The sequence below is a fragment of the Thunnus maccoyii genome, chromosome 10 (genome assembly GCF_910596095.1).
Source record: "Thunnus maccoyii chromosome 10, fThuMac1.1, whole genome shotgun sequence".
Taxonomy (NCBI): Eukaryota; Metazoa; Chordata; class Actinopteri; order Scombriformes; family Scombridae; genus Thunnus; species Thunnus maccoyii.
The window spans coordinates 2,227,529-2,254,174 of NC_056542.1; the positions used below are offsets into that span (position 1 = coordinate 2,227,529).

The 26,646-nt window shown below is 36.6% G+C and overlaps 1 protein-coding gene across 1 annotated transcript in view; it reads right to left on the minus strand.

The window, feature by feature from the left end:
• Nucleotides 1–8,139: 8,139 nt before the first annotated feature.
• The window catches only part of LOC121905381 (NACHT, LRR and PYD domains-containing protein 12-like), a 33,554-nt gene continuing 15,047 nt past the window's right edge, over nt 8,140–26,646 (minus strand). The window contains exons 5-17 of the mRNA XM_042423591.1: nt 24,062–24,235; nt 23,128–23,301; nt 20,968–21,141; nt 17,987–18,326; nt 17,492–17,667; nt 17,051–17,097; nt 14,650–14,789; nt 14,185–14,231; nt 13,681–13,895; nt 12,705–12,970; nt 11,859–11,975; nt 11,572–11,713; nt 8,140–10,674 (exon numbers count right to left, since the gene is read on the minus strand). Coding sequence (XP_042279525.1) covers nt 10,463–10,674; nt 11,572–11,713; nt 11,859–11,975; nt 12,705–12,970; nt 13,681–13,895; nt 14,185–14,231; nt 14,650–14,789; nt 17,051–17,097; nt 17,492–17,667; nt 17,987–18,326; nt 20,968–21,141; nt 23,128–23,301; nt 24,062–24,235 — 2,224 coding nt within the window. The 3' untranslated portion in view covers nt 8,140–10,462. The remainder of the gene's footprint in view (nt 10,675–11,571; nt 11,714–11,858; nt 11,976–12,704; nt 12,971–13,680; nt 13,896–14,184; nt 14,232–14,649; nt 14,790–17,050; nt 17,098–17,491; nt 17,668–17,986; nt 18,327–20,967; nt 21,142–23,127; nt 23,302–24,061; nt 24,236–26,646) is intronic.

Consider the following 26,646-nt stretch of genomic DNA (forward strand, 5'->3'; position numbering starts at 1 on the left):
TCCGGTGACTCAGATGACCACTCTTTACAACTGTGGTGAGCACAAAAGACCACGGCGGGCTCCACTCCTGTCTTCATCACAGCTGGAGTTTGCTAAGTTGTCTTTAAATGATCGTAACACCGTATGGAATTTGGTACACATGTTAACAAGTGGTCATATATGCTATATATATGTATATTTTAGATATAAACAGTGGTGGAAGAAGTACTGAGATCCTTTACTTAAGTTAAATTACAAATACAGCAATGTAAAAATACTGTAATAGATAGATGCTTTATTAATCCCAAAGGGAAATTAAAATGTTTCAGCAGCCAACAATGAGATAAAAAAGGTAAAGAAACAAATTCAATTTAATTCTAAATTGTATACAATAACTAAATAAACTAACTCAAATATATATAAAAAGAAATATAACAGAAAGAACAGAATGTTGAGGTGGATTTTGCTATGCTAGTAAAGTGCCTGATTGTCCAGGGATGTCAGAATTGAGTGTACTTAATATTATTACCTAAATAATTTAGAAAAAATACAGTATATACATGTGATAACAGCAGTATATACAGACATTACAAGTAAAAGTTCTGCATCCTACTTGTGTAAAATCCTACTTAAGTAAAAGTACATAAGTATTATGAGCTTGATGTAGTTAAAGTATTGCAGTAAAAGTAGTGGTTTGGTCCCTCTGACTGATATATTATTATATATGACATCATTAGATTATTAATAGTGAAGCATCAGTGTTAGAGCAGCATGTTACTGTTGTAGCTGCTGGAGGTGGAGCTAGTTTACACTACTTTATATACAGTTAGCTAGTTTAGTCCTGTGGTTCCCAACCTAGGGGTCGGGCCCCTCCAAAGGGTCAGCAGATAAATCTGAGGGGTCGTGAGATGATTAATGGGAGAGGAAAGAAGAAAAAACAAAGTTCTGATACACAAATCTGTTTTCAGTTTTTGGACTTTTTCTGTAATCTTTGATTTTTGCTGAAATATTGGATCATTTGAACATTTATTGAAATGAAAGCATGTGAGAAGTTTAGAGGGAAAAATCACTATTTGGTGGAGCTGTTAACAACTCATAGACATGTGAAATGTGACCCCGACTACACACTGCTTTTTGTAAGACGTCAAAAGACAAAAAGGTTGGAAACCACTGGTTTCATCTTTAACAATGTGTTGTATTTTAAAAGCTTGTTATATTATCCATTGTGTCAAATCTTCATCTGAAAAGTAACTAAAGCTGTCAAATAAATGTAGTGGAGTAGAAAGTACAATATATCCCTCTGAAATGTAGAAAGTAGCATCACATGGAAATACTGAAGTAAGGTACAAGTACTTCAAAACTGTACTTAAGTACAGTACTTGAGTAAATGTACTTAGTTGCTTTCCACCTTTGGATATAAACACACAGTGAAATTAATAAAAAAGTAAACCATCAGGAAATAAGGATGTTATTAAAAGAGAAACAAGAAATTGGCAGCTTCTTACATTAAAGCATCAAGTTACTGCTCATATTCACACAGAAAATAATTGAACTCCAATATGTTCCTTTAAAGTGTTTACTCTCCATTAATCATGATGAATTTTGGGATTCTTTCCTTGCAAATAAAAAAAACTGCTCCCATTTTTATACATAAAGTTCAGTTTACTTGTTAGGATGAGGGTTAAAGCTGCAGCAATAAGTCGATTAATCGATTAGTCAATCAGGAGAAAAATAATTACCAACTATTTTGATCATCGATAAATCATTCTTTGTCATTTTTTAAGAAAAAAAAGACAAAATTCAGCCTTTCAGAAGAATACAAATGAATATTTTCTGGTTTCTTTAGTCCTCTATGACAGTAAAGTGAGTATCTTTTGATTGTGGACATTTGAGGACATCATCTTGGACACTGATCAACATTTTTCACCATTTTCTAACATTTTATGGACCAAAAAAAAAAATACAACCAGTGAAAAAAGGCTGTATAATGTCATCTGTGTCTCTAGAGGATGTTTGTCAAGTCTGTGAAAATATCCCTGTTGATGTCATAGTGATGTCATCAGGAGGCCACACATTTATGATTCAAAAGTCTGTGTTATAAACTGAACATGTGAGTGTTTACCAGGCAGGAAGGGTTTAAAGAAAAGATGATCTCCAGTTGCATTATGAGAAATGTAGGATCCACTCATCGACGGATATCCTGGTCTCTCATGAGAAGAAATTTATTTTAAAAAAAATTTTCATCAACTTTTCTGTAGCATGGATGTTTTTTATGGGTTGGAGTCGCTAACCCCAAGCCCAGTCTTCCATTATTTCTGGTTTATGGTGTGTTTCTGAGTTGATTTGTTGGTCCCCTCTTCTAACCTGTTGTCTTACTGGTAATGGATTACAGTCTCACACCACATGAGACCAGACAGGTTTAGGGTCGTGCACAAGCTGTTTCAGCACATCAAGCCCAACCAACTCCTGCTACTGTGTACTGAAACCTGCAATGGAAGGTGCTAAATAAATTAAATGTATTATTATTATTATTATTAAAACAAGCAGCAATGTTATAGTAATCATTTCAAAATGATGTTTCCAGATCTTAAAAAAAACAAAAAACCAAATAAAAAAACACTAAAAAGACAAAAAAAATTGTGATCTTAACATCCACTTTCTAGAGTAAAGTTTGTTTGTTTTTTATGGCAAAGTAGTTTCCAAGATCAAGAATTAACTTTACAGTTTTTCCATTAAGAAAATAATAATAGTAAATTGATTCATAAAAATGTGTATGTGTGTTTTTGTTTTTTTTTTGAAAATGTTGTCAAAAGCACATCAAAACTATTTGAAACCAATAAATTGAGAATCTCAGTCACAGTATGATCTGTAAATTTCTTTAATGTCATGTATTGTCACAATACAAAATCTAACACATACAGTATTTCATACATTCAACACAATGATTCAAATTGTCATGACTTTGGTGTTATAATTATAAAAAAATACATTTCCAAGTGCCATTGTCTAAAACATCACTATCATCACACCAACAGCTCATTTTCTGTATTTCTTCAGCTCATAAAGCTGAATGAAGTCAAAAATAAACCAGATCTGCTCTTCTTCCCGCCAGCGCTGACATTTCAGTGTTGAGCCCTGTAGTAAATTCTCTCTGACTGAACTATGTGAACAACAACAACCAGCTTATTGTGTTTGTTCAGCACAGCGTTTCTCTGCAGAGCCTCCGCTAAATAAAAGACTTCTTTTCAACAAAAGTGAAAGGGAGGAAAAAATCTGGAGTTCTTCCCGTTAAACAGGACACAAAGTGTTATCTGTTTCGGCCTTGTTCGTTTGAAGAAAATCTGTCTGTTTTCTCAGCTGCAAACTGTAATTTTTGGTTTGAGAAGCAGATTCTTTGCTGTTTTTGGAACAATTAACCGGAGATGATTAAAAAATATATCACATCACATGACATCAGGTCTTGTGGATAGATTTGTAAATATTCAGTTTGACTGTGATCATGCGAGATGATTGTTGACAGGTATGAGTCGTCACATGTCATACTGAAGCTTTTTGCCCCAAACTCAATGGTCTGATAGTGACAAATAGGGTTAGGGTCGGGGTCTGGGGTCCGTTCATGATCCATGTAGCAGTAAAAGCAGCAGAATTAAGGAAGGAAAACAAAATAAAGGCTTTAGGCAGTAAAAACAAAAGTTAAACAGGATTACTGTCGTTATAATCTCTGAAATTGAAGCAAAAAATTAAACATTTGCTGCTTTTCTCTGTTATATATCACTAAAAATTCAATATCTTTCCTGGCTCCTGGAAATTACATTTATATATTACAAAAGTCTTCTCCCAATTACGTTGTTTTGGCAAATGTAAAAGCAGCCCGGATTATGTTCGAAATGTATGTATAAAGAGCAGAACTCTGACACCAGAGGCCGAGGTTCACATCTAGGCCTACAGGAACTTAACTTAAAGCATCAGGCTGGCGATTTTCTTTATTTTTCTTCTTGTTAACAAATCTCATGTTTGGATCCAAACCAACAATGAACTGATCTACTAACAAGTATTGTGTGTGCATCCAAAGCCTGATATATCTTATTCCTCTGTGCTGTAGACCTCTGTTGTTGTTCAAAAACTATTAAAAACACGTCAGTGAGTCACACCGCTGCACTGGGTGACATGTTCCTTCATTATGAAGAGTTTGGTCACGTTAGTTTGTTTAGAAACGGCTCCAAAGACTAATAACAGCATCATGTTTTCAGTCTCCGGAGAGTAGTTCAGTGTAAGGCAAACGCCACTGAGCATGTGTGGGAACAGTTTACAGCTTCACTAGCTATTTGTGCTACATATCACAACCTCTTGACTTTGTACTCCATTATAAATTTCTCAAATAACTTTACCCTCAAACAGGGGCTGAAACATTGATACTCAAAAGAAAGGTGGTCACACCATGAAGTGACATTTGCTTGTTTGTGTGAAACAGTGGAGCCAGAAGCTAACTGCTAACAAGCTTACTAATGTTCAGTTAGGAAACTTTTTGGCTTAGCTCTGTTGCTAAAGGGAAAATAATTTCTAGCAATTAACTTCACCACTTTACCAATAACGCAATAACTTTATGCAAAAGACGAATATGTACCATCGACTCCTGTTCTCATAACTGTCTGCAAACCTTTAGAGGAGCAGTTTAACTCTGACAGAGGGGGTTACATAAAAGTGAGTTGTGCAACACAGCCAATAAGCAACGATAGCTTCCTCCATTTTGGACTCTCTGTATCCTTGATGATCAGCACTGTCAAGATGGCTTGCTATTGTTCAACGGCGCAAATTCACAAAGTTTAACTCAATGCCAAAAATCCACTCTGATTTACATCATGTTGTGAGCAAATCTACTCATCACTGTGATTCCACTGGACTGAATCAAAAATCCATTTTAAAGCCTGGTGTTTCGCACCCTTAACACCAACAGAATTTACACGATGATAGTTTAAAACTAAATAAAGTTTATGATTCTATTATTTCCAAAACATTATAAAGATCTACAAAGGGCTTATTTCACACATATTCTGAATGTAGTTTGTAACCAGACGCGCTGAGGTGCTGAACATGTGAACTCTTGTCAAGAATTCTCACTTGCCAAGGGGTCATGTTGCTATGGTTACAGTTTGATGAAGAGCAAGGCGGTGATATTTCACTCTGATTCAGCTCCAACATGTACAGATGGATTTGAGAAGTTGACATTCAAGTAAAGAATGAGAAAAAACAGTGAAATCTTGCTACTATAGTTTGTTTCATGGTTTGTTGACGTTGCCTCCCGAGCTGCTGGAAGTTGGTCAAGACACAACTTCCTGAAGCTGACCAATCAGAACCAATCAGGCTGAACTGAGGGGCTGCATAAAGGGCCAGTATTAGATAAATAAGGAGTTTTTTACTATAAATCATGCCAAGATATTCTAGGAAGGTTCCTGAATATAAATATACACCTGGAAATGTGCAGAATTTCTTTAAATGTTCAGCCACGATGGCTGCAGTTTGAGTAAAATGTACAAAAAGAAATTTCAGATGTTGATGACTCCAAGTGAAAGCAAGATAAACAGTTCCTCAGCTGTTAATGAACTTTGTAAAACAGTCTAATAGTTTAAACCAAAATGACAAGAGGGGAATACTGTGATATGATGGGATGCTGCATCATTGTAATTATGTAATAAACAAACTAGAAACTGACATATTTTCTGAAAGAAGTTAAGTGTTCTCATGTCCAATGAAACACTGGAGACATCAAACATGTCTTAAATTGTTATTTGTCCTCGGAGCCTCTGATTTTAAACATAAAAGAACTGAAGTTGGACATGAAGTTGAAGCTCTGAAAGAAGTCAAAGTGGGATTTGAAACAGAATCATTGAAATGAAATTAATTGACTGTTAAACGGAAGCGCTGAAAAGGAGTTCATGTTTCAGTTCTTAAAGTGAATGTGCTGAAAGGAGCTGAAATATTAATATTTGTATGAAATATTGAAATTAAAATATTAATATTGAAATAAAGGGACTGATAGAGATTTGTGTCAGATGAAGTGTCTTTCAAAGTATAAACTATGAAAGGGGTTGTAGAGTCAAAATTTTAAGAAATAATACACATTTCTAAAGATGTCCCACGATAAAGACTCTTTATAAATTGGCTTTTGATTTATCTTTTTATTCTTGTTTTTAAATAATTTTTAAATACTATTATTATTTTTTTATTGTATTTCTGGATTTCACTGTCTTTATTCTATTCTGTAATAGCGCTGTGTATTTTCTGTTATGTGAAGCACTTTGTAACCTTGTTTTTGAAATATTCTCCATACATATCAATTAATATTAATATAATATTCTATATAATATACAAATATCTTTTTATTATATTTGTTTAACTTAAATTATAAGTATGTAATGAAAAATACAACTTAAGTAAGGCAGAGAAAATAGTGAATTTCCCCCTAAATGATTCACCATAAGCTGCAAAACATTCTTCAGTGTCACTTTCTGAAATATGGAAAAATATAAAATAGTAAATTGTGGTTTTACGAATTTACAACTCAAATGTCTGTAAATTTGCAGAAACTGATCTGCTGTCACCATCTCTGTCAACACAGGATGACAAAACTGCTGAAGAGTTAAACCAGCGGATGTGGAGAAGATTCAGATCACAGATAAGAATGAAGAAAAAACCCTGACAGAAAGAAACAGTCTGTTTGTACTCATGTGTTGTCTTATTGCCCAACAATATGAACATACACCACAAGTACAGGATATAAGGAGGCTTGTAGCTCTGGGAATAGTAAAAGAACAGTTTCTTGCAGGGTGAATATATCAGCAAACTATCGTCACTTGGCTTTTTATTATCATTTTTCATCATTAATATGCATTCCTTTTTCCATCATATGTTTTTGAGGAGCATATAATAATCACTATACAATTGTATAATAAAGTTCTGAAGTTAAATATTCCTCATAATTACAATTTGCATGAATTACTGTTTGTGAAATACTGTATGTGAACTACTGGACTGTGAAATATTTTATGCATTACATTTTAAATGCAATGCTTTTGAATTTTAAAGTCAGACATTTTGAAATTCAGTTAAATATAAACTGCCTTTTGTACAGATTTCAAGATGTTTATATGATATAATAAACAGAATATTGAAAATCCCATAGGAATACTATATAAAATGTCTCTATGGTCTGCAACATGTCAAGACTGGAACAAGAAAAAGCAACAGATTATCATTTTTCTTTTTGAATCTATATTGTAAGAGTCCAGACTATTTGTGTATTTAAAATTATGAAGATCTGAAATTCCTAACTTATTGTTCTAGAGGTGTTTTCGTGGAAAATCAAAAAACAGCAACCCCTTGTGACTAACGACTCAAAAAAAGATGTTAAGAAAAACTTGTACTGTAGCCTCATACTTTGACCAATTTAAAAACTTTCAATGGATTTGTGTTTAGCTCGGTTAGTACTTTAAGTACTGTAAAGGAACTTTACTGAAAAGGAAATTCCCGGCTCCCTTACAGTCAAGATGGTGGCGAGGCTAACAAAAACAGAGATTTATTCATCTTGTATTGTGCCTAACTTTAGTGGATCATAACATATTGGATATGGAATTAATCTGCAGATGCTCTGGTTCAAGATGAGACCAAACCTTTCTATAGATGTCAGTATTTGAGCCATGACAAAGACCAAAATGTGGCCTGCAACAAACTAGGTAAGGCTTGTTTTTAGCGTAGCTGATTGCCAGAAATGCCTTTTGCTGCAGTTGTTGATCATTTGCAGCCCCGACCAGCTGGTTAAGAGGAGTGAGGAGTCAGCTGTCAATAGCGGTATAAAACATGTTATAAAATAGGTTTTTCAACAATTGTGAATCACTGCAATGAGAGGTCCTTTAGCATACAGTCATAAATGTGCACAAAAATATTAGGCTGACACACAGACACATGATAAAAATTAATGTTTAAAGTTCTAACCCTTCAGATTTCAGTCCTGGTTGATTTGGTGACACCTGGTGGTTACAGATGGTAACAGCAGCCATGTCTCAAACATTAATTGAGCCGCTACTCTGTCAGAAATACAAGAGAGGAAGAGCAACTGGTGTATCTGTTTACAGAACAGCCAAACAATACAAGAGCCAAGAGGCCTTGTGTCATGAGTGTTTAATAAAGAAGAGGATTTCACATTTGAGTCTTGATGTCTAGTTCTGGATTTTTGCTTGTGTCTGATGTTTTGTTGCCTGTTTTTGTACATTATAAATTCTGTGGTGTCGTCACATCACTGGGTGTGGGCTGCTTCTTTCTGTGTACAGACAGTTTGCATGTGTGCGGGATTCCTCCCACAGTCCAAACACCTGAAGGTTCATTGGAGACTCTGAAATCCTGTTTTCACTGCAGGAACTCAACATCCTGTAACCTGGAGCTTCCCAACCAAACCTTTTAACAACCTGTGAGTCTGTACTGTGAGGTACAAGGTACTTTCAGTTGCTCTGCTGTTGCCGTCATTGTGTAAACACTAGTGTACTTTTTCCAAGGTAAAAAGCATTTTGTAATTCTTTGACTGATTTGTTCAAAGTTTGTTTTATAAGCTCTTTATTTGTATCATGAACTGAACCTTGTTCTTGGTGTTCAATGAATCCTGTTGGTTTATGCTTTATTGTTTTCTGCACTTCATGTTATTTTTGTTTCACATGTAGGTCAGAACTAAAACTTGCTGCTTGTCTCATGTGTTTACAGCATTTTTCAAATGATTCTCATGGTATAAAATGTAGCTTTTGAAGAAGAAGTTTTATTTTACAAGGAGTCATCAAAGTCAGAAATGTTCAAATGCTACACACCAAAGTTTTTAGAGTGTAAATATGATGATGATATGACTGATGAAGATGACGATGGCTGTGGTGTAACAACGATGTAATGATGATGTTGATGAAAAGATTTTAGAAGCAGCAGTTTTGCACTAAGGTTACTTTTTAAAGCCCGGACCACCGAAAAATGAAAAGTTATGAAATTAGATTAGAAGCGATTTGAGGGTTAAAATACTACTGCTAATGTCAAACAGACACCGTCTTCTGTTTTAGTTCCAGTTTGTTCCTGTATTCTCAATGTAAAGGTTCTATAATTACCCTGGCACCACAAAATCTGTGCACTAATTTACTCTGTGTATAACTTGAACTCAAAAATCTTTCTCAAAAGGGATCTGTTGTTTTTCAGTCCTTCATTTCTCTCAGGTGGTGCAGCCTCTTTGTTTGTCAATAATGTTCTGTATCCATCTAGTGGTGGAAACAAGGAACAACATTCAAACTCTGACCTGCTGATATGTTTTCTTTCCTCTTTCTTCATTTGACATCAGACCACATCATCTTCAGTTTGGCGCAATCCAGAATACATTCAATAAATTGAGATAAATGTGTCTAAGACAGGTCAATCTGGTTGAGAGGAAAGTTTTTAATATAATCAATAAAAGACTGCTCTATGTTGTAAAAGGATTTACTCTTGTTTCTACCATTCTCACATCACACATATTCGGCAATAATAAATAAGATTTCTGTGAGCTTAACAGCTTTGTCATGATGACCAAGGTTGAAGCTGGTGAAGTTACCTGACAAGCAAATTTCAGGGTCCACTTGGAAATTAAGCCCATGGATGTGTAAAAAAAATACTGCATACATTTGTCCAAAAACTGTATATTTGGGGGAAAAGAACAGGTGGAAAGTAAGAATTTACCTTCATTTAAGCCAAATCTGAAGCAGAGAGGTGAGAGATTTGAGTTTTTTATTTGTGTAATTTAGGTGGAGTGATGTAGAGCTGATGTAAAAAGTTAACCCCATCTCTGCACAGATCTTGAACTTGAACACAGAACCACCAAAGTTAACTCTACATGTCAAATTAATGTGTTACATATGCTACTTAAGAATGTACCTTCTTAAAGCTCTAAAAAAGCGGCAGAGATCTAGAAAGGTGATCATTCTCGTTGTTTGAGAGGGATAAGTAACTACTCAGTTAAGGCTTTTATATTGAATTAGAAAAAGGTCTGACTGCACTTTTAATTATAATTATTGCATTAGACCAATAGCTTTACTCACAAACCTTCTGTTTGAGTCTTTTGTTTGAGGTCTCATTTAACAGCAGCAGCATCTGTTTTAGTTCATATTTGCAGACACAACCTCTAAGTGGAATTGTTCTCTGCTCAAAATCTATCCAATGTAGTCCAAGTTTTGTTGGATCTCTTTCTAAAGGCCCTTTTTACAACCTGAGTGAAAGTCCCCTTATTAAAAACACAGCTTTTAAGGTCAAAACATCTCATTTAAAGATAACAATAAGTAACCTGAGACTGTAAAAGAGCCAGCTATTATACATGTTTATCATCACACTCAGCTTAATTTGAGCAGTCTGGAAAGGTTTCGATCCACTTTATGGAGGGCGACAATAAAAATTGAGCTGGCTTCAGTTCCCTTTCTTCGCACCATGTCGATCACTTCTCGAGCTTTGTTTCCTCCTGTTTGTGTTCTGACTGCATTTCATCATCATTTATAATACCACACTCAAAAAGTTTATCCAGAAGCGTGTTTAGATTAGGTTCAGACACACTGCTAACAAACTGTCTCCGAACTAAGCGTAGCCTCTCCTCTGCTGGGATGCTGTCCCCTGCTGGGAGATTCAGCTGTAGATTTTCCCTTCTTGGACCTGGAAGATAACCAGAGAAAAGAAGAAAAGACTGTTGTTTAATAACTCAACAGTCACTTTTAAACAGAGATCTTTTAGAAATTATGAACATTTTAACAAAATCTCCATATGGCAAGAGAAGGGAAGGGGCTATCCAAGTAGCTGGCAATTCAAAAACAACTTCTTTACAAAAAACATGTCAAAGAAAAATCCTCATTTAAGCCATTAGGTGTAAGAGTTTGCACAAAATCAATCCAAAAAGCTTCTGTCTGGAGCAACAGTCTGTACCTATTCCCTCCATGTTTGAGCATATTAACCACATGTATGCCCATATATCTGAGATGACTAACGTCATGCTTAAGTTCATTAAAATGCAATGCAACACTGCCACTTTTCACATAAACAGGTACAGAGATAACCATCAGTTTCTCTAAAAGATAATTAATCTGTGATGTTTGAGAAACCATCATCGTTTATAACATACCTTTTTTCTAAAATGCATTTCAAGAATCCTTAAACACTCCTCTAACCATCTGGATGAAAAAACATTTAATCCACTGAATGATAAAAAAGATTTTTAACCATTTTCCAAAATTTTGACTAAATTTGTTCTCCGGGTAGCTGGTGGGCTGCCATCTATGTTTTGAGTCAGAAAGGAAATGTGTTAAAAATCTTTTCCATCATTCAGTGGAACAAATATTTTTTCATCCAGATAGATGTATCTAAAATACATCTTTTTGCTTTCTTAAATACAACCCTTCGGAATTCTGTAACATTGTCTGAAGGCTGCATGACAAATCCAGAAGTGGATCTTTGATTCATTGTTAGAGCAATAATATCTTGTGGATTGTGAATTGCAACTGGGGTCTTAACTATGACATGGGGTGAAGTTCTGCTGCAGCAGGGTGAAAGCTTTACCTGTCAGACACACGACACATTTCCACACTTGTGTTCCCTCTTGGTCTTGGACCATCAAAGTCACTCTCTCTTGGTTTGTAGTGAGGAAAACCTCAAATGTTGGGAAGAAATTTGGTCCATATTTTGTGTGAAATGGTACATGCTGAAAACCAGAGGAAAAGTGTAATTTTCATACCTGTTGTAATTTTTTTTTTATCTAGCACTCTGATCATAAATCTATTTTTTCCAAACCTGTACATATAATAATTAAGTTTGTAACCATTAGAAGTTTATCAGAACTGACTCACCTCAGGCTGTACTGTGGAGGCCTCAGGTTCACAGTGAACACTGTAAATTTGATCAGTGCTGAGATGACAGTCAGAAGCGATCTTGATGTACTCAGCTTCTCCTTGCTGGACTTTAACCTTCAGTGATAGGACATTTTTACTATGGTGTTTATTCTCAGATATATAGACAATGACTTCTCTGTACTATTCATATTCTGTTATTGTACATGCTGGATAGCTATAGACAAATCTAGATGAGTTACAGGTGGAATTAAACAAGCCTCCATCACTGCAGTGGCAGCATGTAACACTGTAATGTTTTTAAAGGAGATCCTGTGGAAGCAGTTCTATGTTGAAAATATAGACAAAGTTTTATGTTGTTAAATATAACAAGAAAAGTTTATTTTAAAAAATGTATTCTGGGAGAATATCTTGGAATAACATGAAAAATGTCTTGTTAAAACTTGAAAAGTTTATAACAAGAAACTGAACAAACTTTTTTTTTTTCATGGTGGCAGCATCACGCTGCCATATGGAATACCTAGATATTTAATTTTATATTAATTTAGCCCACTATTCAACATTTACACAACCTAGTGGTGATATCACAAGTGACACTGTGAGAGACAATAATGCACTCTAGAGATAACCCAGAAAAAAACAACTAAAAACGTAAGAGTATTCTGACGATTTCCAGGTCAGATTAGACAATCATTCTTTTCTTACCACAGCTTGAGAAGGTTTGATAACAGGTATAGAGGAGTGAGACGTTAGTATAAAAGTAGTGGCCTAGTATAGAAATAGCTGCGGTTTAAAACACAAGTTCAGGCTGATGGTAAGCACATACTGTATGACAGATAGTTTTACCTCACTCAGAGGAATGTTGTCCTGCAGCAGAAATACATCAAGTATTCGATCATGTGTGTCCGGAGGTCGGAGGAACAGCAGAACCTGGCCATTAATTGTCCGTGTGATGTTGGCAAACCTCATGACAAAATCCCAGACCAGGCCAAAAGCAGAGAGGTGAGGGACATTCACAACCACATGAGTGTCTGTAATCTCCAGCGGCTCCAGGATGCTCATTCCATCATCAGTGATGTGGACAACAGACAGCACACCTTCAGGGAGTGGAGCTGTGAAAACACAGATTATTTTACTAACACCAATTTCATAATGTTAATTTTATTATGTTCATTGCGTTTATTTATGTTCTAATTTTATTTGATTTCTAGGACACTCAGTCTGGTCAGTGAAGAATGAAACAGTTTCCCATGTTGGGCAAACACCACAACTCTAAACCTGGACAAATGCTGTGGAAAAGGACTGATTCTTTGAATGTTTTTTAATCTCTGTTTTTGTCCCAACACAACATGCTATGGAACAGTGTTAAAGAAAAAGTATTTAAATGTACTAATTTCTAGATAAATAAAATTACAGGCTAAACTGTGTGTCAAAATACAAACATACACAGTGTATGTACAAAGTAAAATGTGCAGTCCTCTTTCACAGTCCCAGAGTATGTCAGTGCCTCTCTCTTGTGCCACCATCAGGTCAAATACTCCACTAATATACAAGATATCGTATAATATCATATTTCCCTGAAATTTACTGAACACATTCATGTTCCCCAGATGATGAACCCTTTTTATTTTCCTCTAGGGCCACCCTCAGAACAAAGTTTACATGTTTAGCTCCACTGTTATTAAGACTAAGAACAGATAAACAGATAAGTCATCTGAGTGTTCATCTTGTGGCTGTAATGAAGTCTGCAGCCTGTAGGGGGCACCAACAGGCGTCTTATTGTTGTTTTAATAAAACTCAAAAAGCACAATAATCAGCTTACCATCCATGGTTTCACAGTGTGGCAGGTGGAGCTGACTGACAGCACCGTCAGGACTCTGGATGTTGAACAGCGGCCCTGCAGCCATCTTGCCAGCTGGATGTAGGAGGCTCTCATCCCATTGGACAGTCCTGTACTGCAGCTCTGCCTCCTGAGCCATAACAAACACCAGTCCAGTAAAAGTGCAACGGAACACACCTGGACCAGGACACCTGAACCTGTATGACACAGAGGAGCTGTTTACACAACACAAACACAAGCTCATCCAGCCTTTTTTCTGGTTTGAATGAATAAAAACTAAAGAATGAATTTGCTGAAGAAAATGTGCTGTGTCTGCTGCAGTGTTTAAAGAGCTGGAGACGAAACTGAACTGCTGGACAAGATGTGAGTGAAGCAGCAGCTGCAGGAGTTTGAAGAGTATTAAAAGTGTTAAAAGTCAAGTGTCATCTCTGAAAGGAGTGGACGAGTTTGATGGTTGAAATATTCTGCATCTTATGTTTTGGTTACCTGTATGAAATGTTTGCAGACTCTGCCCGCACTATGGGTTTGAAGACCTAAAATGTAGAGAGTGACATCATTAGTTACAGAAACCGACCACCTTGCTCTCACAGTTGTACAGCTGACAGGATCCTCACGGCTTCAGTTTCTACTCCACCTGCACACTTTCAAACTGACTAAAAGATCAGTTGCTCTTTCACTTTACATTCTCCAATGAAATGATCCTGCAAGGCTACGTTGGACAGCAGCTGGTGGTTTCACAGATGAGGTGGTAGAAATGAATTAGAATGACTTTGTAATGGAGAAAGAAAGAGTGAGAGGAGAGGAAAAGAGGGCTTGAAGATAATACAGATGACAAGAGATCATGTTTGGAGGTTAGACATAAGGAGTACTACCCTATGGAGGAACCTGAGTCTGATCAATAACAAATTAATAAACATGTTAGTAAAAAGTGGACATTTGTATTGATTCTACCTGCCAGTAATTTGTCCCAGTCAGATTCTCTCTGCACACAAGCTGCTGCTGCTGCTTCAACCTCTCTGGATCATCAGGATACAGCTGAACCTCTCTGTTGTCTACAGACACATCAAGAGTTGTATTGGATGTGGACGGATCTGGTAGAGCCATTGGATGTAGAGAAGAAGACACACAGCCGATGTTAAACTCACTTCTGGACATCCTTCTGACCCAGTGGACTAAGACACATACAAAAAGCTGCAACACAAAGTCCGGGTTTAAGGCTGGACACAGACTTTCTCCACATGTCTCCTGTTGTCCTCTACTGGGAAACCCTCCAAAAAAGTAAAAATGGCAAAGAAATACTGTAATAAGTTCCAGACCAAGCACAGTCATGTTTCATTCAAGATCAAGTTTGAACAAAGAAATTACCACAAAACCAAAGTAAAATTGGATTTACAAAGTGTCCATCAAGTATGTTTTTATTCCATTATTTCAATTATTGCAGTGGAACAAACTTTCTTGTTTTGCACAATCCGTCAACACAGCAACATTTTAAATTATCACTCCATCTCTTTGGACTTCTGAACACAAGGAAAAAATCCAAACTCAAAACAGAAATGATTGAGATTCAAACTGAAGAGCTTCTTGCAGTGAGACAACACATCTTTCCCAACAGCCAAAATAGATCAGAACAAAGCAGGAGAAAATACCAGAAAATTCTAAAAATGTCTATTATAGTTCCCCAGAGTGCAATGTGATGACTTCAAGTATCTTGTTTTGTCTGACCAACAGACTAAAACCCCAAAATATTGAGTTCACAATTATACGAAACAGAGGAAACACAGGAAATGGCTCTGTCCAAAAAAATCCACCTACCAGCACCTAATGCTCACTGATTAACATCTTATATCTCATTTGTTAAATCTGTACAAAAACTGAAGTGTAAAATCAACAATGTCCCACTACAGTTTTCAGGATTTTTTCAGGAGTTTTCAGATTTTATGTTAAGATAAACTAAGCTAACTCCCTGCTGGCTGTAGCTTCATGTTTACCGTACAGACATGAGAGACATATATATCTGAACATCTAACTCTTTGCCAGAAAACGAGTAAGCATATTTTACAAAATTTCAAACCGTGATTTAAAGATTTTGCGATCGCAATGGTTCCTAATGCACAGTGCAAATGACTGTTTCAAATTTCCAAGACCAACTTGAGACTGATATTAGGCAATTATCTTCTGACAAAGATGGACCTGACACTTTTTAAGGCTGCACTCAGACCTTCAGACATTTGCTCTGTATGAAAAGACGCAGCCCTCCCATTCCTTTGAATGGAGGCAGTCTGACAACACAGCGAGCCACAGAAACACAATGCAGGCTCGTCCAGCAAAAAAATGGAACCTGGCTCAACTTATGCTGCAACAAAATGTGACATCACACAGCAAGAAACTGTGTGGAGAAATCTCATACAGACGGGTGAAAAATTGGAGGAAAAACCGGCACAGGTCTAAATGCTTGACCCCTACAGTGAAAGGATCCAGTGGCTCTGTTATGCTTTGGGGGGAATGGTTTGGGTCCACTTGTCCCCTTAGAGGGAAAGGTCACTGCAAATCAATACAAAGTTGTTCTGATTGAACACCTTTATCCTATGAAACATTTCTATCCTGATGGGAGTATTCTCTGCCAGGATGACAATGCCCCAATTCATGAGGCACAAGGGGTCACTGAATGGTTTAATGAGTATGAAAATGATGTGAATCATATACTATGGCCTTCGCAGACACTAGATCTCAACCCAATTGAAAACCTATGGGAGATTTTGGACTGATGTGCTAGACAGTGCTCTCCACCACCATCATCAAAACATCAAATGAGGGAATATCTTTTTGAAGAATGGTGTTCATCCCTCCAGAAGAGTTCCAGAGACTTGTAGAATCAATGACAAGGCTGAGGAACACCATTCTGTAGGTACATTCCTGGTGAATTCCTTTGTTATGTGAACGCCGTATTTCAACAGTTTACCTAATGATCGTCACAACAAGAGATAAAATAGTTTCCACCAAGATAACTCTCCAGAGATGTAAAATCCTGTCTGAGTATTGCAAACTGCTATGCAGCATTTTGGCATCTTCTAAAACTTCAAACCTATGATTGGACTTCCTGGATGGTATTTCCTGTCTAAACTGTACCTTAACAACACACCCCACCAAAACAGCCTCCTATTTTGTTTTAACTCAGGGCTGTTTTCACTCTGAATCCCTGATAAGTGAATGAACCCACTATGGTGCATTCAAACTGGAGTAAAAACTGGTGATCAGAGCTTAGTCAGAAACAGACTTCACAGGGATCCACAGACACAATCTCAACTAGTTGTCTTCAGATGTGTATTTTGTCACGTCACAGTCCCACACTCACCTCCTTTATGTCTGTCAGGTGCAGCATTGTTTTGTCTGTCCTCCATCCTGTAAGAATAAATACAAACACAGCAGTTAGCTGGACTGTCTTATGTAGATGGTTCAAATAATCAGACTCTATTTGTTCACTCAAGATAACTCTGGTGATTCAACACAACCACCAAACTATTTATCATCATCTGGACTTTCTAATCCAGCTACAAGTTAATTTACATGAAGTGGGGAGTAATCTGGAATTGTGGTGCGTCCCAAGGCATAAACATAGCTCAGCAATATTAATATTTACACCCCCAGTTTTGGCCAAATATACATCACCCAGAAAATTTCCTCGAAGGGAAGATTAAATTCCCTTTTCAATTAAATTTATGATGAATAAATGCAAAGGTTCTTGCTCACATTAAGGTAAATTACTGAACTGCTCTCAGTAGGAACAATCTCTTACTTTAGGTCTGAGGGTCCAGCTTCATCATTGAAGTCCAGAGGATGATGTTTGGACACACAAGTGGATACTGGAGACTCTGATTTGTCCTCTTCCTCCACATAACCACTCATCTTCTGGTTTCCAGTTGACGTGACAGGTAAACCTTTAGAATCATAGAACCTAGACACATATATATACTAATATATTTCAGTCAGAGACACTTACGTCAGAGAAATGACCATTTATAGCAAATGATTATACAGTTAGAGTTGAAGGAAAAGGCTCTTAAATTTTAGTTAAATCAGCTTTGATAAACACTTCAGCCATAAGAAGGAGGTTGAGGTGGTTGAGAGTAATCAATGAGAAGTGTCAGCTTATACATATGTACACCTGTATGAATATGAAAGGATGTGACTGGTCAGCTGGTAGCCAAGAAGCTGATGAATCAGCCAATGATGGCAAAGCATGAATAAAGCAACTGATGCCAGTCAGTTAATGAAAATATGAATTCAATACTCTGCTCCATTCTCCTCTCACACCTTCAACACTAACGTAAGAAACTATTAACTGTACCTGGAAATACTGGATCTTTGATTGGATGATAACCGTATCATCCAAAATATCACCTCTGAGACAAATAAAGGGGCTCATTAACATGGACTGACTTAAATCCACTACTAACCACAGAGTCTCCAATCTACAGTGTGGACTCTCCAGAAGATCACACAGCAGCTTCACCCCTGAATCCTGCAAGTCGTTTCCACCCAGTTCCAGCTCTCTCAGATGGGAGGGGTTGGACTTCAGAGCTGAGATCAGAGAAACACAGCTGATCTCTGACAAACTGCAGTACCTCAATCTGAATAAAGAATAGATGATGCAGAAAAAAAAACAATTTAAAATTCATCAGATGTGTTCAGGTTTTAAATGTGTACTGAAATGTAGCTCACTGATTTGAACTGTATTAGCGAGAGATTTCTGACTTTTTGTTTTGTGCTTTTGGAGCGAGTGTTTGTGTCAGAGCAGACTGACAGCACAGTGAGAGGAGGACAGACAGAGCAGAGCTTTTCCTCACAATGTCAAAGTGTCTGAATTTAACAAATATTTAAATGTTCAGCAGTAGAAACCAACTTATTTAGACTTGTACATGCTACTGTGTGTTAGTTTCAGTATTAGTCAGACTTTAGATGGATTTATTAAAAAATATGAGACTGCATCGCTCTGAGTAATGATCTTTGCTTTCATCCAGCTGCTCCAATGTTACTTTTTTTTCTGCGTGACATAACAGAGTTAATGATTCCACTTGCCATTACTAGCTGTGTTTTGCTATTATTACTGGATGCGCACAGAATTTAATTATTAGTCACCTGTCTGTTTTAATGTTATCTATTATCTCTTCAATCTAAAATTTAAACCTGTAGCAGCTCTTCTGACTTAAAATATATTTTACATAGTTTGTATTGTAAATTTCTTTCTTTCTTTTTAATACAGACATGGCCAAAAATATTGGTACCCTTCCACCTCTTTAAAAAAAAAAAACAACAACTAAATTTTCTCTGTATTAAGTTGAAACTGACATGAATATATGGTATCCATCATTCTTTATTTCACATTGAATATAACTGAAGCTTTGCTTTTGATTTACAACTTAACATATCATTTAATACAATAAAACAAATTAAAATGGCATGGCCAAAAATATTGGTAGCCTTAACTTAATATTTTGTAGCACAGACTTTGGGGGTAATAACTACAGTCAAGCGCTTTCTGTAACTCTGAATAAGGTTTCTCCACTTCTCCACTGGTAGTTCAGCCCACTCTTCTTGAGCAAACCGCTCCAGGGCTCTCAGGTTTGATGGGCGCCATCTCCCAACTGCATGTTTCAGCTCTTTCCACAGATGTTCAATGAGATTCAGATCAGGACTTATAGCAGGCCACTTCAGAACTGTCCAATGTTTTCTTCTTATCCACTCTTGCGTACTTTTTGACATATGTTTGGGATCATTATTCTGCTGGAAGACCCATGACCTGTGACTAAGACATAGCTTTCTGATACTGGGCTGTATGTTTCACTTCAAAATGCCTTGATGGTCTTCTGATTTCATTGTGCCCTGCACAGATTCAAGGCACCCAGTGCCTAAGGCAGCAAAGCAACCCCAAAACATCCCTGAGCCTCCCCCATATTACATGGTAGGCATGTTGTTCTTTTCTTTGAAGGCTTCATATTCATTTTCTTCTGTAAACATAGGGTTGGTGTGATTTACCAAAAAGCTCTATGCATGCATTTTGGCAAAGTCTAGTCTGGCTTGTTTGTGTCTCCCTTGTACAAGTGGGATCTTCTTGGGTCTTCCACCATATTCCTTCAGACAGCGACGGATGGTGCGACTTGAAACTATTTTACCTTGAACTTTAAGATCAGCTTGGATCTGTATTGAAGTTTTCCTTGGTTCTTTCTCAACCATTTGAGCAATCTTTCTGTTCAATCTTGGGCTAATTATCCTCTTGTGACCACGTCCAGAGATGTTGGCTACAGTTCCATGGGCCTTAAACTTAATAATATTGACAACAGTGGTCAAAGGAACATCAAGTTCTTTGGAGATGGTCTTGTAACCTTTATGTTGACCACATTTGCCTATTACCTTTTTTCTAACACCTGTGATACTAATTAAAACACAATCGTTTGCTTAAAGTATCACTACAAATCAATTATTTCTTTCAACTTCTAAAGGGTACCAATATTTTTGTCCAGGCTATTTTAGAATGTCTTTGTAGAATAAGCATGAATTCAGTTATTCACAACTTTTTTGTTTTGCTCCACTGCAAACCAAACATAGACATGAATTGACAATAATATCTTTTAATTTCAACACTATTCAGGGTGAATGGTGCATTATTTCAATAATACAAGGGTACCAATAGTTTTGGCCATGTCTGTATTATTACTTAATTTTTTGCATATTTTGACTGTTATGCACCACAAGACTGAGGCAAATTCCTTGTATGTGCAACCCTACTTGGCAATAAACCTGGTTCTGATTCTGATGTCAACACTGATTCATAAAAAATATTGTATTGATACTTTAGATACTTGCTTTGATCTTTGTGTCCCTCTTTGTGTGTGTGTCCTGAAGGATCAATATCAGTAAAGACACATTATTTTGTAAAACAAATTAAAATTAATGTAAACCTAAAAAAATCTTCAGCAAGTAAACTTTATCAATTTAAAACAGCTATTAGTTGAGAGGATCTGTATACAGATGTGACTCTACCAAAAATTATCATCAGTAAATTACTTCAACTATCAATGGACATTTTTTTTCTACAATTTCTTTAAGAATCAGTCATCTTTTACAACTACAAATTAAACTTTGTACAATACAAAAATGAAAATATGAAAAAAGGAAATTAACTTTATGGATGTAAGTTATGTATGTACATATATTAGGTTCTGTTGTTATACATTAAGATCAACAATAGTAACAGACAGTCAGTGAACTGACCTCAGAGTCTCCAGTCTACAGTGTGGACTCTCCAGAAAATCACACAGCAGCTTCACTCCTGAATCCTGCAGCTTGTTGTCACTAAGCTCCAGCTCTCTCAGATGGGAGGGGTTGGACTTCAGAGCTGAGCCCAGAAAAGCACCACTGATCTCTGACAACCTGCAGTATCTCAATCTGAATAAAGAATAAATGAAGGAAAAAATCAATTTAAAATCCATCAGATGTGTTCAGGTTTGAAATGTATAGTCCTCTTCAGTCAGTGTGTTTACATTCCCTATAGTAACCTGGTTACTGTAAATCCTTGTGTACATGCAGCAGGCCAGTAATAAGATTTCTCCACTAAGCCTGTCCTTATTCTTGAAACATGGCTGACTGATTTAAATTGTATTAGTGAGTGAAGATGTAACTCTATGACTTTTTGTTTTGTGTTTGTGTCAGAGCAGACTGACAGCACAGTGACAGAAGTACAGACAGAGCAGAGCTTTTCCTCACAATGTGAATTTATCAAATATTTAAATGTTCAGCACTAGAAACCAACTTATTTAGACTTCTACATGCTGCTTTGTGTTAGTTTAGGTATTAGTCAGACTTAAGATGGATTTATTTACACATACGAGGCTGCATCGCTCTGCGTAATGATCTTTGCTTTCATCCAGCTGCTCCAATGTTACTTTTTTGTCTGCAGTCTGTTGTTCTGCACATGATCATGTACGTGACAGAGTTAATGATTCCACTTGCCATTACTAGCTGTGTTTTGCTATTATTACTGGATGTGCACTGATTTTTATTTATTACTAGTCACCTGTCTGATTTATTATTATATTACTTACTATTTATTTTGTTAATCTGATTATAATTTATAAGTTAACACTGAGACTTACGTGTTGTGTGTAACATGAGCACCCTCTGCTGGGCCCCTGCAGACTTGAGGGGTGCACCCTAAACTCTGTTACCAGTCTGCTGTATCATGTTTCTGTAATTTCTGGAGGTTGTTACCATGAAACTTGCTGTGGGAGACCTAATATCTTTATTATTATTAGAATACACAGCTGGTTGGAACCAAACGTGATGGTGTGCACCTCATTCATCACACAATGCATGACAGAGTACACCACTACTACACTCAATCGTAAAAAGCTGATAAGGAACACGATAACATTTAGCAACTGTATACAAGACAGAGAGATCAGAGTTCTCCAGGAGAAATCTACCTGTGGAAACCAGGTTTCTCTAATCTGCAATCCTGATTACAAGAGCCAAGTTTCTCTAGTTCCCAACGCTGATTACAGGAACCAGGTTTCTCTAATCCCAGATCCTGATTACAGAAACAAGGTTACTTGTTAACATGACATTTAAGAACTCAGCTGACTGGAGAAAGTCGACTGTAACCTGGTCACTGAAGTGTATGTAAACACCCTGAATGAGCTTTCTCTGAAATGAGTAGAGCAACTTTGTCATTGTGTTATTGTGGATTATCATAATGTCAGCCTTCTACAGATACCATCCAAATGTCATCACATCATTCGGACACATATTCATTCTCTTCAATTTAAAATTTAAACCTGTAACAGCTCTTCTGACTTAAAATATATTTTACATAGCTTGTATTGTAAATGTCTTTTTTTATATTATTTAGGATTACGTAATTTTGTGTGTATTTTGGCTGTTATGCACCACGATACTGAGGCATATTCCTTGTATGCGCAACTCTACTTGGCAATATACTTGGTTCTGATTCTGATGTCAACACTGATTCATAAAAAATTACTACACTGAAACTTTGAACACCTGCATTGATCTCTGTGTCCCTGTGTGTGTGTTCTGAAGGATCATTATCAGTAAAGAACCATTATTCATTAAAACACAATAAAATTAATGTAAACCTAAAAAATATTTCTTCCTGAGCAAGTAAACTATCAATTGAAAACAGATATTAATTGAGAGCATCTTCTGTATACAGATGACCAAAAATTATCAACATTAAATTTCTTTAACAACTAACAGTGGACATTTTCTACAGTTTCTTTAAGATTAGTCATCTTTTATGATGACAGACTACAGGAAATTGGCTTGAAGGATTTAAGTTATGTGTGTACATAAATTAGGTTCAGTTATTAAACATTATGATCAACAATAGTAACAGACAGCCAGTGACCTGACCTCAGAGTCTTCAGTCTACAGTGTGGACTCTCCAGAAAATCACACAGCAGCTTCACTCCTGAATCCTGCAGCTTGTTGTAGCTTAGCTCCAGCTCTCTCAGATGGGAGTGGTTGGACTTCAGAGCTGAGGCCAGAGAAGCACAGTTGATCTCTGATAAACTGCTGCACCTCAGTCTGAATAAAGAATAAATGATGTCACTTTAGCAGACAAATCATTCAATATTTCATCATTTGTTTAGAGCTGAAGAAGGTTTAGAATGTAGAAGTTTAGAAAATGGAAACTCCAAACACCCGAAACAACCAGGATGCAGTTCAAAAACTGTCAAATACAAACAGTAAAAAAGAGCTCTAATTAATATTAATGACAACATGCTGCCACTTCAAGAAACACTTAATGCCTTCACCTCTTAAACTCTGTCAGCTCCACCAGTAACTCCATCTGTGCAAACTCATGTTGTTTCAGCCAAACAAGTAAAATACAACAGAATTTACTTAAGATTCTACTCAAGATCCCAACATTTACAAAGATACCAAATATGTCAGGATAGATCTTGGGGATTTGGGAAGAAGATGATGTTCAATATATCTACATTTAATGGAATGGTGTCACCAGAAAAACTGCATAGCTTCAAAAAAAGTGTTGAAACAAGTAAATGCTGGATATTAAATTTGATACTGTCTGACTCAATGTTTTCTCTTTTATTTGAAGAATGAAATTATCCAGTGCAGGATTTTTCTTGTTATATGAAGGTTTTAAATGTGCAGCTCAATATTGCTCTGACACACTCAATGGACTAAACCACTGAAGAAGACAAAATACTTTACCAATAATATATTGGATCAGCATAATATCAACTTTATATCTGCAGTTTAGTGTCAACACAACTTTCAAATCTTATTAATATCAGCACAGAAATAAAAAATGGTGTCTGACCTCAGAGTCTCCAGTCTACAGTATGGACTCTCCAGAAAATCGCACAGCAGCTTCACTACTGAATCCTGCAGTTCATTGAAGCTCAGATCCAGCTCTCTCAGATGGGAGGGGTTGGACTTCAGAGCTGAGGCCAGAGAAACACAGCTGATCTCTGACAAACTGCAGTACCTCAATCTGAATAAAGAATAATAATAATAATAACAATAATATTAATAATAATATTTTTTTTATACAGCACTTTTCAAACAATAATCACAAAGTGCTTTCCAAAGGACTGGAAATTCAAAAACATAACATTAGGAACAATTGCATAATGAAACAAAAACATAAATACACATACATATACACGTATATTTATATATCTACACAAATAAAAATAAAAACTCTCAAAGAAAGACAAAAAGGATAAATACTCAATGAAAGAAGAAAAAGATGAAAACTCTCAATGAAAGAAAAAAATCACATAGCTCATGAACATAGAAATGTAGTCTATCAGCTTTAGGAAAAGCCATTCTATAAAAACACGTTTTAAGCCGAGATTTAAAGGCAGTGACAGAGTAAGCTGATCTGATGCTTGGTGGGAGGCCAGAGCCAAGGAGCCAGTACTGCAAGACTCCATCCCCCTTTGTTTTTAATCTGGACTCTGGAATAATTAGAAGACCCAGACTGGCAGACCTGAGGGGCCTGTTTGGACAGTACAGTGTAAGGAACTCAGGTATATACTCTGGTGCAAGACCATTTAGAGCCTTTTATGTGATTAAAAGCACTTTAAAATGGATTCTAAAACTGACTGGAAGCCAGAGCAGTGAAGCCAAGATTGGTGTGATGTGTGAGAATTGCTTTGTTTTGGTGGAGGAGTGGAGGAGGCAAGGAGTGGCTGTATTTTTGTGAGATGTATTCAGTACCAATGATGAGAACTTCTGTCTTGTCAGAGCTAGATTTTAAGACATTTTGGGACATCCACCTTTTTATGTCATGTAGACAGTTATGTGATGAGGCAAATTTACTGGTGTCAGAAGGTTTAAATGACAGGTACAGCTGTGTATCATCCACATAGCTATGAAAGGAGATGTTGTGATGACAAATTATCTATTGCAGGGGTAACATGATCCTTGTGGTATTCAATGATTAGTCTGAACACTTCGTGAGGTATATTCCCCAATAGAAATGAGAAATTTCCTGTTGGCTTGGTACGAGAAAAACCAGTCCAGAGCATTCCAGTAATACCTGCCCACTGCTTTAATCTGTCTATTAGGATGGAATGGTGGATGGTATCAAATGCTACACTGAGGTCAAGCAAATAGTAATACAGACCATGCACCAGAGTCTGCAGCCATCAGTAAATCATCTGTGGCTCTAAGGAGGGCAGTTTCTGTGCTGTGTGGCTTGCAGAACCCAGATTGAAACTTCTAAAAAAATACCGTCATTACTTCGTACCTGTCGTAGTTGGTCGAGCACTACCTTTTCTAGGAGTCTAAGCCTTGTCCCTTCAGCAGCAGTTGAACAAAAGCAGTTTTAAAAATATCTGGTACAACTCCAAGGGCCCTGTTTTAACGATCCAAAGCACACAGTCTGAAGTGCATGGCGCAAGTGCATTCAGGGTGTGTCCAAATCCACTTTTGCTAGTTTAACAGCAGAAAAATGGTTGCAGCACCAAGCGCATGGTTCAAAAGGGTTGTCCTTGGTCTCTTATTAATCATGGGTGTGTTGTGGGCGCAACATGCATAAACCAATCAGAGCGTCATCTCCCATTCCCTTTAAAAGCCAGGTGCGCTTGCACCTTGGCAGATAACTATTATAATGGCGCATTTGCCAAGTGGTAAGAAGGAGCACTTCTCTGCAGAGGAAATGGATCTGCTCATGCGCAAAGTGAAAGTGCACAATACATAACAAGCACACTGGCCCCTGCTGCTCCTGGACCCTCTTGAGGCCAGCCCCAGACCACCAGTTTAGGATCCTGTTCATTAATTTGTTGCAAATCTCTTTTTGTTTGTTTTTTTGAAAAGGTTTATATTTTTAATTACAGCTTTGGTTCTCATTTTGTTCCATCATGGAGTAACAGATAAAATCAGTGGGGTTTTAATTGCTGAAAGTATGAAAACCTGATCATTGCAATCTCAAAAATGTCAAAGAACATTTGTTAAATATTGTTCAGAAATTAAATCATTAATTTTAATCATGTAAAAAATAATCATACACAGTTGTCAGGACTTGATCAGCTCTCCAAGTTGCTGATCCTGCTGCTGGCAGCAGTTAGGAGCTGTGAAATTTTATTTCCTTCTTTAGTCTAATCATTGTTTGTACCTCATTTATTTCCCCATGTGTTCCTCGTGTCCTCATGTATTGTTGTAGCAGGAAAGTCTATCCGTGTCTGATCCATTGTTAATATCCATTTACTGGGTCTTGACAGACGCCCTCAAACTGACCTATATGTATTGCCATGATTTGGTGAAATTCTTAGACAATTTCATCTGTCATTACTGCAATTCATTAATTCTGATAAATATTATGCCTAACAATTATGACATGTATATTTTAAAATATGTTGATTTACATAATAATAGGCTTTTTGTAATTCTTTTATT